Source organism: Python bivittatus, unplaced genomic scaffold (genome assembly GCF_059951505.1).
Source record: "Python bivittatus isolate LINGU-HERP-01145 unplaced genomic scaffold, Pbiv_v1 ctg000700_np1212, whole genome shotgun sequence".
NCBI lineage: Eukaryota > Metazoa > Chordata > Lepidosauria > Squamata > Pythonidae > Python > Python bivittatus.
The window spans coordinates 76,232,875-76,249,691 of NW_028277098.1; the positions used below are offsets into that span (position 1 = coordinate 76,232,875).

At 38.2% G+C, this 16,817-nt stretch overlaps 1 protein-coding gene across 11 annotated transcripts in view; it reads left to right on the plus strand.

Moving 5' to 3' along the window:
* The window catches only part of RALY (RALY heterogeneous nuclear ribonucleoprotein), a 248,357-nt gene that overhangs the window by 217,928 nt on the left and 13,612 nt on the right, over positions 1-16,817 (plus strand). For all 11 annotated transcript variants that reach the window (XM_088153550.1, XM_088153555.1, XM_088153553.1 and 8 more), the window contains one exon: positions 6,268-6,340. In XM_088153550.1, coding sequence (XP_088009676.1) covers positions 6,268-6,340 — 73 coding nt within the window. The remainder of the gene's footprint in view (positions 1-6,267; positions 6,341-16,817) is intronic.

Below are 16,817 nucleotides of genomic sequence, written 5' to 3' on the forward strand. Positions count from 1 at the left end.
AGATGGGACTACTATACACACATATATAAAATGGTTTGATTTATTTATTTCTTTTGCATTTACTAATTACTGGAAAGTTGAATGCTTTTAAAAATGTATTTAATCATATAATGTTGAATGGAAAAGGCATAGAAGGCAAGAGAAATATAAGAGAGGAATGACCAAAAAGCAAAGAATAGCAACATGCACATAGTTTTGGAGTATATATAAATACCTTTGTAAACTTAAACAATAATGCAACATTTTAAACATCCATTGTTTAAGTTTACAAAGGTATTTATCCCTTTATACAGACAGTATATTTTTTGAAGAATTAATTCCTTGATATAATTAAAGGAATATGAGTAAAACCATCTTTAATTAAATAATCCTTCGAGTCTCTTTGCCCTTGGGCTAATTATTCATGCAATATTATTCCCCACATTTTTAAATACTGTTACTAAAGAAGATGTACTTTCATTTTCTTGTGTTTTGCAGTTAACAGAAAAGACTGAATTAATTTCTTGTTTTGCACCATTTAAGATATCCTGGGGGAAATGGACAATAAAGCTATCTTAGAGCTGATAGTTCAAAGCACTTGCATGTTTCCAGTTTCCTCAAAGAGGGTGGCAATATATACCAATCTGTTTGCAGCTTTTCGAACACAATGTAGAAACATGTTGATTAATATATTGCAGATTTAAGGTGACATATACCATTTGTCAATCATTTGATTGTCAGTTATTGATGGCTTCCCAAAATAGATTTAAAGAGAATTTTATATCATGAAGCAGAAGTACAAAGTCCAAAAGCCACCTGTACTCATCCAATTTGCTTTGTCATGGGTGATTTAATTTATTTGATTAAAATCAAAGACCAAAAGAAAAATAAAACATTGTGTTTATAGTTAGACATAGTAGCCTGAGGGCTATATTAAAATATATAAGGCCTGGATATAGGACAGAAATGCCATTGGTTGCACTTCTAGATAACCTCTGGCAAGACCAGGATGGGGGTGGTACATCTATCCTGGTTCTTCTTGAGTTCTCAGTGGCTTTCAATATCATCAACCATGTTATCCTTTTGGGTCAGCTGCGGGAGTTGACGGTGGGCGGCACAGTTTTGTGCTGCTTCACCTCCTTCCTCCAAGGCTGGTCCCAATCAGTGTTGATAGGGAGCAAGAGGTCCAGCCTGCAGCCCCTACTGTGTGGAGTGACACAGGTTTCAGTACTCTGTCCGCTCCTTTTTAACACCTACATGAAGCTGCTGGGTGAGATCATCTGTCACCATAGGATGAGGTATCATCAGTATGCTGATGATACTCAATTATACATCTCTGTCCCAGGTGAATTAAGTGATGCCATGGATGTTCTTTCTCAGTGCCTGGAGGCTGTGGGGGGCTGGATGGGGAACAACAGGCTTCAACTGAACCCTGATAAGATGGAGTGGCTGTGGGTTCTGGGCTCCTCCGTATCTGAGGCCTTACCATCTTTGGTTCTGGAAGGGGTGCCACTGCCTCAGATGGACCCGGTGCACAATTTGGGGGTCCTGCTAGATTTAGGACTCCTGCTCAAAGAGCAGCTGGCAGCCGTGGCTAGGAGGGCCTTTGCTCAACTCCATGTTGTGCACCAGTTGTGCCCTTTCCTGGATTAGGAAGCCCTTCTCTCGGTCATTCACACCCTGATCATCTCCTGTATGGACTATTGCAACTTGCACTTACATGGGGCTACTCTTGAAAAGTATCCAGAAGCTGCAGCTGGTGCAGAATGCGGTGGCATGGGCAGTTATGGGTGCCTCTAGGGCTGCACATGTAACATCTCTGCTATGTGAGCTGCACTGGGTGCTGGTTTACTTCCAGGTCCAATTCAAGGTGTTGGTTATGACCTTTAAAGCCCTGCATGGCATGGGCCCAGGTTACCTGAGGAACCATCTCGTCCCAATTACATCCGCCCATCCCACCCAGTCCAGCAGGAAGGTCATGTAACGGACCCCATTGGCTAAAGAATTCTGACTGGCAGAGTCTAGGAGGAGAGCCTTTTCCGCTATTGTCCCCACCCTGTGGAACATCTTGCCCCCTGAGGTGAGGTTGAGGATCTAATGGGGGCTCACAGCACTGGGGGTGGTTGGTGGTTTCAGGACACTCTCCCTGTCTTTTAACCCTGTATATATATATTGTATATTGTATATTATAGTGTATATTGTATAGTGAGATGGGCAGCGTATAAATTTGATAAATCAATAAGTAAGCTCATCAAGGTAACAGTGGTATTAAACATTGAATGGCAATGACTATAGAATAGAATTTGGCAACCTCCCTGGAAAATAAAGAAAAGGAGAGTATTAACTTCATCTGATCTGCCCTAGCAGTTAATTAGGAAATTAGGGGTCCCCCTCCAAATCAAAGCAGCACAGAAACACGTGTGAGATGCCTCTAATTCCCGCCAATGGACAGGGATACACATGTACACTTCTAGCATAAAGAAGTAATCAAGTTCAAATACCAAGTCCACTTGGAGATTTTCAAGAAAGTTTGTTGTATTTGATATAAATAATATTGAAGAACTTCCTTTGATTTTAAATGATGTGGATATGCACTATTCCTCAACCATTTTTAATGTTTTTGACTGGTAAAATCCTAGCTTAAGAGAAATGGTTGCAGTTGTCTCACCTGAAACCAGCTTAGAACTTGTGACGAGCTTAGAACTTGTGAATATATTCAGCAGAAATAGATTTTCCATTAATTATTAAGTCTCTAATCTTCTCAGTCCTTGAATGGATCACATTTATCTGTTTTGCATGTAAATTCCTCATGTTTGAAGTGACAGGAGTCTTTGACAACATTTCTTGACTCACATGGCAGGATCATTCCTTTCCTCTCTACTACCAAACACCCAGCATTTTCATGGTCATACAGAGATTCTGCAGAGACAGATTTCAGAACATGCAGGAGGTTGCAGGCAAGGGGGAATCCATTGAAAATGTGTGGCATAGTTTCTTGACATTTTGAAGGTCAAATAGAGGTCATGTAGTTTAAACAACAAACACAGGCTCCCCCAAAATATAAAACTGTTCAACCTTCAAAGAGGAAAAAACAGAAAATTTGTTGTGTGCATGATATTGTTCTGTCTTGGTTGCTTCATCTCCCCAATCATTTTTAATTAATTAATTCGTTCATTCATTCATGTGATTTGTATCCCAACTTAAGGTGGCATACATAATGCTCCCTCCTTAAGAGAGAGCAACTGGACCAAAGTCATCCAGCTGACTTTTATGGTTAAGGGAAGATTACAACTCATAGTCTCCCAGCTGCTAGTTCAGCACCTTCACCTTCATTCACAAAACAAGTCCTTGCTCTTACTAATCCCCCCAAAATTTGTGGCTCATGATGACCCAATGCTTCCCATACCTGCCTTTAACTTATGGTTTACAAATACAAAGATTGCATTCAAATGCACAACATTGCTCAAATTCACCAGAATCTTGATTCCTCATGGGTGGTGTCTGATGTTCTGACTGGGGCAATTTATACTGTTATCTGGGATTCATTCCAGGTGGTGGACTGTTCTGCAGTGGACACTCTCTGCCTTGAACTTTGTCACCTATAGTCTCGATCTATGTCCTTCCTGGCTCCTTCAGATGTCTGAGCAGGTCTTTGGGTGTGAAGAGCTGAATCCAGGAGGCTATCAATGTCTTTGAGGGGAAGAGGGTTGTTCTAGCTGACTATAATGAGGTGTTGGGTGTGCCTCATCTGGACAGACCTATCCTGGATCCAGCAATATTAGATAATTATCCTTTCTCCTTTTTAGGAAAGGTGATGTTCTCTAGCTGCAAAATGCCCTTGAGAAATGCAACATCTGGACCCTTTTCAGCCAAGGTTCAGGCCCAGTCATGAGACTGAAATGGCATTGTTCATGCTGGTGGATGATATGTTTTAAGGGAGTATACCCTTTTGGTCCTTATTGATCTCTTAGCAATCTTTGACATTATCAACCATGGCATCGTTCTGGATTGCCTGAAAGAGATGGGGATTGAAGGTATTGTTTTATAGTTGTTCCACTTCTTCCTAAGTGGACAATTACAACCAGAAGAGAGCTTCACCCTTTGGATTAGTCCTCTTGCCTCTATCTGACATCTGTATGAAGCTGCTGGGAAGGACTTATCCATTGGTTTGGGTGAGGCATCATTATTACACTGATGATACCAACTGTACATTGCCACCTGGGCTGAGCTGGAGATTCCATGGAAATCTCGACCCACTGTTCTATACTGTAATGATCTGGATGGGAGAAAGCAAACTGAGGTTGAACCCTAACAAGACAGAGTTGCTATTTGTTCAGAAACCATCTGATTCTCCATCAGTTTCAGTGGTTACTCTGGGCAGGGTAGCACTCCCCCTGAAAGAGCAGGTGTGCAACTTGTGCGTCCTACTGGGCTCATAGCTACTGCTGGTAGGGCAGGTAGAGCTGATATATCAGCAGTTGGGGCCCAACCTGAAGTGGGAAGACCTGGAGATGGTAACACATGCCCTCATTACCAGCAGGATAAGCTATTGCAATGCATTTTATATGAAACTATCTTTGAAGACTATTCACAAACTGCAATTGGTGCAAGTAAGACATACTGGTGGATGAGAGCTATTACAATCATGTGAAAACTCAATTGAGAGTGTTGTACTGGCTTCCAGTAAATTTCTGGATATAATTCAAATGTTGGTTTAAACTTTTAAAGCCCTAAATGGTTTAACTCCTAGGTACTTGCAGCATCACCTCTAGATAGAACCGACCCATTTAGTTCCGTCATATTGATTGGGGCTATCCAACTGCCCAACCAATGAGAAGTGAGATCTGCAGGGGCTTAGAAGTAGTGCTTTTCTGTGAAGTCCCCCACTACATGAAATACCCTCCCACTGGAGGTCAATCTGACATCAACTTTGTGGACTTTCAAAAAGCTGCCCAGATGGAGTTGTTCAGCAGGGCTTTAAGAACTGATGTTGCCTAGTGTATGCTGGTGCCACTGTATTGTAATGTCTACTACTGATAGATTTGTATTGTGGCTTTTAATCTTTAATGCATTATGCTTTTATGAATGTAAACACTCAGAGCTGTATGATTTGGCTGGTACATAAATAAAGCAAACAAACAGACAAACATACTGAACTAAAATCAATCAAGCCACTATGGATGGTTTTAGTCTAATGTGTCAACAGAGTGGTAGGATTCCTAGGCAGGTATTCCCATCCAGGCATTGTTTCACATTAGTAAAGCTGCTAATGTCTTCATATTATGCCATAGGACCACAATGGTCTGGCTCTACATGCAGGTCATCACTGATGTTGCACCATCTTTAACAGATCATGTTAAATGAGCCAGCCTTTCCTTACGCTTTGCTTCTGTTAAGCAGTACCTTTACACTTTCAATTGATTTGTTTAGTTTCCACGAAGGTAGTGAAAATTGGTTGTACTTCTCAATCTCCATGTTCCACTCAACCCATTGGAATGGAAGCTAGGGAAAATTTTGTTGGCAGATCAAAGCATCTGATTCATTCTTTCAGTGCTGAAATTGAGAAACATCCCTTCAATTATGTCAGGTAACCTCAGACATATTTTAGCATCCAGCATAGCTTTTAGCATGGGTAGCATGGAAGAGGAGTTTAAAGTAACATAAATAATATTTTCTATGTTATTAAGGAGCATCTTTTCCTGTGTTTATCATTTATTTTGTAATAAAGGAAAGGCACACTTTTAATTATAATATCTATGATTTAGGTGGGTGTTGAATTCTTCATGAATCCATTTTTCTGAAGGATTCAGGGTCCTGCAAATAGCGAGGAAGCAAGAGGGAGATCTATCCTTGTTCAGACAATGAGCCGTGATGATTATTATGTACATAAGACTTAAGCTGACTTATCTTCCTAATATCGGATAGGAGATTTGTTTGAGTTTGGAGGCTTTGGTAATATGAAAATATATTTAATTGTATTTGATTAATTAATTGATCAATGACTTAGATGGGAAATTATTAATGGCATGACAGTTCTTATTGAAAATCTTTGCAGAATAGAAATATACCACATATATTTTTCACCAAAGGAAAATACCAGTGCTTCTTTGCATATGACAGATATATCTGAAGAAAATGTCTGTTGCCCAGTATTAAAACAGAAAAATTATGCAGCAACCCCTGACCCCAAAAGAATTGTTAAAGATAGCTTGAATTTGTCTTGAATTTTTGCCTTAAGGACAGATAGGGAAAGATACTGCAGTAACTCCAAACCATTATTCATTGCAGATATAAACATGGCTGGAGAACCGAAGCCCAACAGACCAAAAGGACTAAAGAGAACAGCATCTGCCTTGTACAGGTAGGGTTGCTGAGGATTTCACCAGGGCCTGTATTTAATCATGCTCTATGGCAGCCTTTCAGAACCTGCTGTCCTAGGCTACAACTCTCAGAATTCTTCAGTAGCCTCATGAGAAATAGGCCTGATATGGCTGTTGTGAAGTGATCACTAAGAACATGCTGATTCACCCTAGGAATATGAATCTTCACACCCACAGATTGAAAAGAATAAACTCTTGGCCCCCAGGATTGTAGAGTATAAAACTGGAAAAGATGTAGACCTAGACACTCGAAAATAAATGGGTCTTTGAGCAAGGCTTCTAGAGCTTAGGTCATCCATGCATTTGGTGAAGGCAATAAAGTTCAGAGAGCAGCAAGAAATGGCACATGACAGGAGTTTGGAAGCAAAAAATAGTAGAAGAGACAATGAATGGAAAGAAAGGATTAAGCAAAAAAAAAAATAGGGCTTTCTGACAACAGGAGGGGCAGTTAATGTCAGGTTTGAATATAGTAAGAGAGAAGGATAATGCTATCTAGGTAACTGAGAAACAGAGACAGCAATGGAGGAGTAATATGAGGGTCAGAGAGTACTGAACTCATCAAAAAAAGTAGAAGGAAGAGAAAAGTGTAGAGAGAGATGTTGGAGAGGGTGATGGCAGAGAAGAGATCAGACTAGATTGTTTATTCAGAACAGATTGAATCAGAATAGATTAAACATTATAGAAGATGACACAGTGATGGGCAGCAAGCAAAATGAGAGATACAGAAGTGGAGCAGAACCTAGCAGAGACCTTAGGAAATGAGCACCAAATTTAGCAGAGCATCCAAAGTGACGGGCAGAAGTCTGAGGCTTCATAAAGCTGATATGGATCACAAGACAACAACAGAAGAGGAGGAGAAGCTTGTAAATATATAATAGATGAAGTCAGCCAACTCTTTTGTTCTCTCCAGATACATAAGATTATAAGTTAAAAATAATGCAGGGAGGCAGTAAGCCATGGATGGGGTTAAGAGTGGTGAATAAAGAGTTAGTGACCAAGAAGAACTGATGGTGGTAACTACAAGAGAGGATAAGTCAGAACATTAGATTAAATGACTAGATCACTGGACTAAATCATTTTGTCTCTCCATCACAACTTTTCCCAACTGATGTCCTCAAGACAGTAGGCCAAATGTCAAGGTGGCTGGGAATTCTGAGAGTTGAAGTCCAACTCATATAGAAGATACAGTATACAGATGTTTGCACACCCTGTTTTCAGCATGCCTTAGAATAGATGGCAAAGTAGAGAAATATTTGTTAATATAATTGTGATTCTAATTGTATAGATTGATATAGGGTAAGAAGCAGTAGATTTTTAAGTTGGGTTCTACCAAATGGTGATGGTTGCATAATTATGGCCAAGTAAAAGATTAAATCAATTATCTTCCCCCAATTCCAGCTACATCATGGTTCAAGTAAAAACATTCACTGAGGTTTTCATCCTTTGCCCATCACTGTTACTGAATAGCGCTCTTGTCAATAGCCTTTTTCATTCTGCCTCTTTCATCATATTCATTACTTCAGATAAATATTATTTGCCCCTTCAGGCAGCTCTATAAAAAGAAAAACTTCTTAAGATTAAAGGGAAGACATGTTCTGCCTTATTTTTATCATCACTGGGCTTTCTTCTCTGCCCAGATGGATGTTTTGGCTTCATCCTTGTTATGTTCCCTTCACCCAGCTAGATAGACACATCAAATACTTGCATTACTAAGAGGTGAATAAAATGTAATCATCCGTAATAATAAATAATATGGAAAATTGGGGCACTTACACAAGTATAGATTTTACTCATTTTTAGCAGATCTCATGGACATATCAACACAACACACTCGCTATAGCCATAGCAACTGGAGGTAATGCTTAACAGCGTTGAGTACTACAGTTAAGATACTAATTTAGCTGTGGGTACATCAGATATAATTGCTCTGATTCTTATTTATATAGTAATTTAATTTAACTCTACATTACGCTACTGAAATCTTAGAGTAAAGGACAACATAGTTCTAAAATAAGTAACAAGTTACTTGGAATATATAATTCTGTATGTCCCAGTGATTTGCATGAATAATTCTGAATTCCTCAATATTTCAAATTCTGTGATTCTAGATGGATAGAAGGGGAGGATTTTTTAATTAAATCCATCATTGTCCCTACTGCATTTAAGAGATGGCCATAGCCATTCTTTTAAGACTCATTGGTCAATTAAAGTCATCTGTGCTGATGGAGCACTGAGTTTTGAACATTTCCATATGAATAAAATAATCATTTTGAACAAAACTGCTTATCTTATTTTTTTCAAAGAGGATACTAGCATGTTGTTAGAACATCATGATTATAAGAGGTTGTTGTTTAGTCGTTAAGTCGTGTCCGACTCTTCGTGACCCCATGAACCATACTGCGCCAGGCCTTCCTGTCCTTCACTGCCTCCCTGAGTTTGCTCAGTTTCATGCTCATTGCTTCAGTGATGCTATCTAACCATCTCATCCTCTGCCGTCCTCTTCTCCTTTTGCCTTCAATCTTTCCCAGCATCAGGGTCTTCTCCAAAGAGATCTCTCTTCGCATTAGGTGGCCAAAATATCTGAGCTTGAGCTTCATTATCGATCCTTCCAATGAGCAATCAGGGTTGATTTCCTTTAAGATTGACTGGTTTGACCTCCTAGCAGTCCAGGGAACTCTTAAGAGTCTTCTCCAGCACCACAGTTCAAAGGCATCAATTCTTCGGCGCTCGGCCTTTTTTATGGTCCAGCTCTCACAGCCATACATTACTACTGGTAATAAGAGGTAGCCTTATAATTACAGGAGGCAGACAGATATTATAAGAGGTAGTCCTCTTATAATATCTCTCTGCCTCCTGTAATTATTGCATTACAAACAATCAACATTTTGCTTAAAATTGGCCAACCAACTAATCAGAGGCATCCTTTTGGCAAATTGAAAGGCTTTTAATCAATTTCTCTAGTTGACTAATAGACTAACAATTATGATTTCACTAACTGCATTAAGTTTTATGTCATCTTTGGTTAAGAGCCATGTAATAATGAATGTAAATTGAAAGTAACAGTGTATTTTATGGAACAATATAGGAAACTTGCCTCCGCACTTCGATAAGTCCGAGACCTGGTCAAACAATCTATGCTGAAAGAGCTTATAAATCTATGCTGAATGCTAACCAAATATCTGCAACTGGCTATTTCATGTCTAGCCAGATGGAATAGCCTAAACACAACATCATTAGGTTAGAATGAATCTGGGTGAAAGAAAGCTGATGTGGTAGATGATCTTCTAGAAATGAATCTCTCCATCCTAAATACACCATTAGGGATGCTGGATGAATTCATTCTTTCTGAAGTCCAATGGGAACTGACCTGATCTGCCAGACGAATTATAGATTGGGAAAAGGTATTCATTGCCTTATGCCCTTCTCAGAATAACTTTCAACAACAACAACAACAGCAACAAACCCTAATCAAAATACTTTGGAATAATATATGGAATGTGAGGAATAATGCCAATTTTCAGAGAGAATACATTTTCAATTATGCCTTTAAATACATGCTGAAATGGAAATGTTCTTATGGACTTTTTAAAAAATTGCAAACCAATCAGAAGAAATATTTATAATTGAGGATATGCAAAAGTTATATAGTCTTGAAATACATTGATTCTCTAGTTAAAGTCTAGCACCCCGATTCTAAATATATTATCTTGGGAGTAAGGTCCATTTATTTGCATGCCTAGGACAGTAATTTGGTCTCAGCTAATAAAGGGTATCCAAGGTTGAGGACTGCATTCCTTCTAGGAGAATCTATTGGCAGCCACTATGGGGCATCCAACTAGGAAGCAGCATCTAAGCAAGCAGTAGGTAGTGGATGAGGACACCAATTCTCTCTAAGACACTTCTCCTTCTCCTTCTCCTTTCTCTGGCTCTTATTAGAGGTCTGAGCTGATTCTTACATAGAGGTTTTGCAATTAAGCTGAGGATCACACAACATTAGCCTAAAGATGGCCTGAAGCTCTAAGGTTACATGGATTTTCATACTACCCAGAACACTAATCCCAGGCTAACACAACTTGATTTCAGTGTTTGCCTAACATGTTGTATCCAAATAAATCAACCATATTGTAGCTAAAAATTATGGCCTGGCTCACACCTCATGCTAAGAAGCCTGCAGTTACTCCACAACACTAATTTTGTGCCACCAAGCTGGTGTTGACTCTTAGCATAGATAACTTTATAGATACATCCCTCTTCCCAACATGTGGAACGTCAAGATATCCAACTTATTTTAATGTACCTAGTGTGTTGTATGAAGCCAGCCAGTGAGGCACAACCCACAGAGCAAGAGCATTATTCTTAGGGACATTCTGACCACACTGATTTGTCCCAGTCTGTTATTTGAAATGTCCAAGGTCTCATGGAGAGGGGGCCCGTAAGCATTATATAGAAATTCTTCACAGTGTTAGTCCATCAGGTGAGGAGAACAGATGAAGGCTGTTTCCAGTCCTTTGAGTGCAAGCAAGTTGACCAAACCCGTTTCAAGGAGTTGCACTTGTACTGTTTTATTTGTTATGTAATTCCATGAGGCTCTGGGAGGAAACTGATTTCTCTGATTCCCCTGCTTCACTTTTTGATACTAGTCTCAAACTAGGAGTATCCAGAAAGCAATTATAGGAATATAGCTAAGAGGAACTCTATCAGCAAAAAAAGAAAAACAGCATTATCCCATCTCATCTGTCAAATAGTAGTTAACAAGACAGGGGATGGTCCCTCTCCTGTCCCCAAGCATCAGCATCAGAGAGACCAGCAGTTAGCCAGAAATCTTATTCAAAGTTCAGGTGAAAAAATGTTTATTTCTTAGCCAATTCAACTATTAGAAGAATTAAAGAATATATAGCAGTAATTATTTGGGGTTATCTCAGCACTTATACCCTCTTACCTTTAGTGATACCCTCCTGCTTTTGGACTCAATAGGGAGGCGGTTTCTAAAAGAGGACCTTAGCTTTGGAAAGGAATGCAAGGCTCTCTAGCCCATATGGGAAGGACCTGTAGCTCTGCAAATGTTGCTGAACCACCTTTCTCAGCATCTACCAACATTAGCTAAAAAAGCTGGGGCTGTTGGGAGTTGTAGCTCAGCAACACCTGCAAGGATATTCTCCCCTCTGATCTAATCCAGTTACTAGTCATAACAGATGGAACTAAGTACATTTCAGAAAGATGATTAAAAACAGGGTGGCCATGTAAGTGAGCCAAGCCAATTAGTGCAAGAAAAAGAAGTCCCCATTCAGTGGCAGGGTTTCTTCTCCTGCCACTGAACAGAAGCCCATCCTCCAAAGACAATGGTCACACAATCTGCTGTACAATTAGGGTATAATCCTCCTAAACATGGGATTTAATTACAATATGTTAGAGTTGCTACAATCCGGTCCATACTTATCCAGAAATGATTGATTGATTGATTGATTGATTGATTGATTGATTGAATATATGCCATCAAGTTGGTATATACTCTTAGCAGCCACATAGATAGGCCTTCTCCAGCATGTATTGCCTCCAACCTGGCCTTCCAGATCTTCCAATGATTAGCCCATTGCTGCTGTAATTGAGTCATTTCGCCTTGTTGCTGGACATCCTCTTCATTTTCCTTCCATCTTTCCCAGTATTAGGTCTTTGTATAATGTCTCCAAAATATGATAATTGGAACCTGTAATTAAACGCTAATAACCATGTTGACCATAAACAGAAAGTCAAAAATCCACAGTTAAAGTTTTGATTAGGCCACTGGTTTTACAGTATGTTCTTAATTCTCTAAAACTCTTCCTTAGTGAGATGTTTAAACAAAACAGGGACTAAGAGAAAAGTAGTATTTTTTTAATGTAATGGTGGAATGTTTACTTAGGTGGCATGTAGGAGAGCTCCCAGGAAAGCAAGTTAGATTTCATCTCATACAGACTACAGTCAGGTCGCAGTATGAGCTCTCCAAGCTTGCTGGGAAAAAAAACAAGGAATACTTTTGGAGTTATCTATTTTTGAAAGAACTAGTTACAGCTGTTAAAGTCTCAGATATGTTCATCCCAGTTAAGATACTTCCCTACTTTTCTCACTGAAGAAAGACATTTACAAGGCAGTATTTGTATTTACGAAGCTGGAGAAAAGTTAGGCTATTCCCTAAGTCAAAGTCAATCCCCAAACCATTACTAATTTCAGATAATGAACATTTGCAAACCAGAGGCCACCAGAATAATTAATGGCATTTGTCCCTTCATGTCTTTGCTTACAGTGGTTGTTTATTAAGAAAACATCTAATTTATAACTTGATCAGTGTCTGCCATGGGTATAGAAATCTTAGAGCAAGTGGCCTTAAATTCTATGCTCTGTTGTTAAGGCTATGAAGAAGTTACAGTTTTGAGAGGGTGGCGTTGTCCATTACATAGATCAAAGATTAAAGAATTGTCATTGATAATACATTTGTCATTTGTTTCCCATTAAAAGGGCCAAATATTTATTTCCTAATTGTTGTTTCTGATTGAAAAGCATTACAGGAATTTGACAGAACTAATAGGAAAGGGATTATATTCAAGGTTTATAAAAATAGGAATCATGAATCCAGCACGTTTATTTGGAGTGAGGTAAATGCAGGCATAAATATAAATAAAGATAAATTAGGCTTGCATAAAGTTCTGCCTTGAGACATTATCTCAGTCTAGATTGTTTAAATAATCTGATCCAAGGTAATGAACAAAACTGAGTTGTTCCTCATTTTGCTGCCTTGAACTTTGCCTGGCATATGTGACATTCAATCAGAGGCTCTTTTGGACATCCAGGTAGAAGCTAGATGACCACCCTGAAACACCACTTGGAAGGGGAGCTTTACTTGGAAGGAAAACTTTGAAGCTATGTTAAATTAGAGTTTGTCTTTGAAGTTCCATAAAGCCCTAAAATAAACTAACAGCAAGGAGAAAGAACAGATGAGCAAATATGGCATAGCAGTCCCTGAAAACGCCATACAGGATATTTTTTGGCATGATTTTCTTTATTATAACAATGATAAAACATCATCTGACTTGTCTGGAAAGCAATTTGAACATTCAGAATAACAAACAAGCAACTGATGGCCTGCAAGACCCTTTTGGTCTCTTTAACCCCAAGACTGGAGCTACCACCTTTAGACCTAAGTACCTGCAGCAATCTGTGAGGGCCTAATCCACCCTGATCTTTCCCAATGGTTAAAATGAGCAACAGGAAGGAAGGAAGGAAGGAAGTTGGTGTCCCATCCCTTTTCAAGAATATCATTTTCTTGAAAATATGGATAAACATACTATGTGAAGAATGTTACATAGACTAACAGGAAGCAGTACGTGACTACTTTCATCTTTATTGGGACTTGTCATGTTTCAGTAGCCAGATCTTATTTTATAGGTTTCAAACCTCCTCCTTGGAATTGAACTCATGGGCCATTGCACTTTATATAACTATTGACAGTGTATTCGCTTTAGGAAGTATCCAGGTCCTGGCACTTAGCACTGGTGCAAGAAGGGATGTATAGAATCTATCAGAATCACACATACATACATACATACATACATACATACATACATACATACATACAGTCTTCCTTCCCTGAAGTTCATGTATATGAATATATATACATATGTGTGCTTTTATAGTTTTTTATTGTAATCGTTTTTATGTACTTATTCTTTTTAATTATTGTACACCTCTCAGAGTCACTTTGTGTGAGATGGGCAGCTATATAAATACAATGAATGAATGAATGAATGAATGAATGAATGAATGAATGAATGAATGAATGTTATCAGTGAAGATCATGGCATTTGGGTTTGGCAAGTGGAGGAGAAGTGGATTGGCTTGTTCAGGGCTTTTAAATGTGCCCAAATTCTTCCCTTGACTTTTTATAATACAGAAGCTATGTTAACACAGTAACACAGTGAAGCTGGTGTTACTGAATTAAATCAACCAAGTCAACATGGCTTGTTCACAAGCCATTATTACATTTTCTACTTTAGCTTTATTCATGAATTTAGCCTAATTGTGTATTAGTGACCAATGAAAAAAGGAAGACTATCTAGGCTGGGTTCACACAGGACACTAAATCAGACACAAAAAAAAATCTACCCAATATTAACAGTAAAGAGATTAGCATTTTGTGCAAATGGAGTTGCTACCTCTTTAACTGACCTGGCTAAGCATGTTATGTGAACACAACCAATAATTATGTGTGTGCATGTGGGTACACAATAAACAATAAATACGGCATGTATATAATAAAAGTTGTGTATTACAGTTAACATAATGCAACTTTTGTGCATCATCTGAACATTTTTTTTAGGAATTATTTTCCATTTTTTTTAGTTAGATTAGATTAGATTAGAATCTAGAATAAAATTAGTAGAATTTATGCCAGTTTACTACATGTAGCCAAAAGTGCTTGATCTCAAAACAGCTAAGCAGGTTCAAACCTAGTTAATACTTGGATGGGAGGGTTGTACACTAGACAAAAAGTCAGAACTGCTTCCTGGAAGAAGGCAGTGGCAAATCACTTGTGTATACTTGTCCATGAAATTGACAAGGAATTGAGCTCAATCCAAGGGAGATTTTAACATTTACTACATAAAAAGCACAATTGTGCACTATTCTCTTTTAAAAACAGTCTACAAAAGGGAAATTGTTTGTTTGAATAGGTCCCCATTTGGGGCTCTCATTGCACATTAAAAAAATAGCACTGCAAGAACAAGGCTAAATGATAATTTTTTTTCCTTTATATTTCTTTCTTTATAATTTAGCCACAGCTTGAAGTAAGCTACTTCAGGAGAAAATATGCTATGCAAATTTGTATATTTATACAGCGCATGTTTGGCACAAATTAATAAAAAAAATCAGAACTTCAAAATATATACAATCCCATTTTATGGCACTCTAGGATCCATAAAAAATAGCAAGAAATAGGAGTGAGAATAAGCAGCCTGTGCAGAGACCCCAGAGAACATGGAACATAGGGCAGCCTCTAGTCCAATAAAGGCTGAGGAAATCCCATCTGAAATCTTGGAAAACTACTGCAGTTCAGTGCAGTCTACTGAACTGTATAGAACAAAAAGAAAACTTGGCCGCTTCCTAGATTCTAGTTCAATACGTTTATTTTTCCTTGCCCAAGCAAATATAAATAGCTATTGTTGAAGCCAAATAGAAATTGCAGGATGGGACCTCCCATATAATCAGAATAAAAGTCAGTGTCCTGCCCTCAAGCTGTTGATTGAAAAAAATATACAGGTGGTATAAGAAAGTAGGAATTTCATATGAAGACTCAAGCCATTTGCAGCATCCCAAAGATTTCCTGCTAAGATTGATTGAAATAGAATTTATTTATTTATTTTATTTATTAAACCAATTTATATAGTTTAATTTAAGGGTAATTGTATCTATCTACCCATAACATGTTATTATTTCTTCCATCTGAGAAGTCCAGGATATAGACATGGGACTATCTCTTTTATTATCACAATCACCCATTGGTTACCAGCTAATGATTGGGTTCATGCATAATACTAAGCCAAAGATAGTTTACTTATGGTTTATAGAAGAAATAAGACTGGGCTGAATTTGTACAACATCCAAAGCCAAAACCAAACAAACCACAATATAATTGAACAACATGTGAATCCAGTGCACTAAAGTCACCAACTGAGTCCTTCTTTATCCAAATTCAGCCTTCTGCCTTATAGAGAAGACTCTCTAGAAACATCAGTTGTAGGGTGTTTTCTTTTGTGGAAATACTGAGCTTTATGTCTCTCTTGGATTTTATTGTCTGGAAATGTCACATTCGTGTCACCATGAAGTCAAAGATGTCAAGTCAAAATTAAAATTTTCACTTTTAAGCTGACCTTTCCAACAAATGTGTTGCTAACTACACTCCTTTTTAATAGGAAATGTCAAAGCTTTCAATTTCTGTGATTTGCCAGCCGGATTTCTGCTGGAAGTTTCTTCTAGGAAGGGTTGCAATATTATACTTTCATTACTTCATTATTTCATAAAATATCCCTCTTGGAAGAGAAAAAGAAATGGTGAGTTATTAAGTCAACCACTGGCACTGTCACAGTAGTTATAGCATCTGAACCAAGGCAGGTGCTGTTGCTAAAATACACAAACACACATCTCCTGATCAACCATTTTTTGGATAGTTCAGAATTCCCAGCTGCTATCCATTTATCTTTTAGTAACCTAACACACAGTAATTAAGTTCACACATAAATCCATGGATTGTGAATAAGCAATATTAGCTTGGTTTACCTATCACATGGTGTCATTGCAGATTGTATTAATGTTTTGTATTATGTGTGAGCCAGTAAATTCTTGCTAGTTGAGATGCTGAGTATCATTGTAACATCAATAAGAAGCCATGTCATAATGAAAATCTAAAGTCTTGGTTGTTTGGTTTTGATT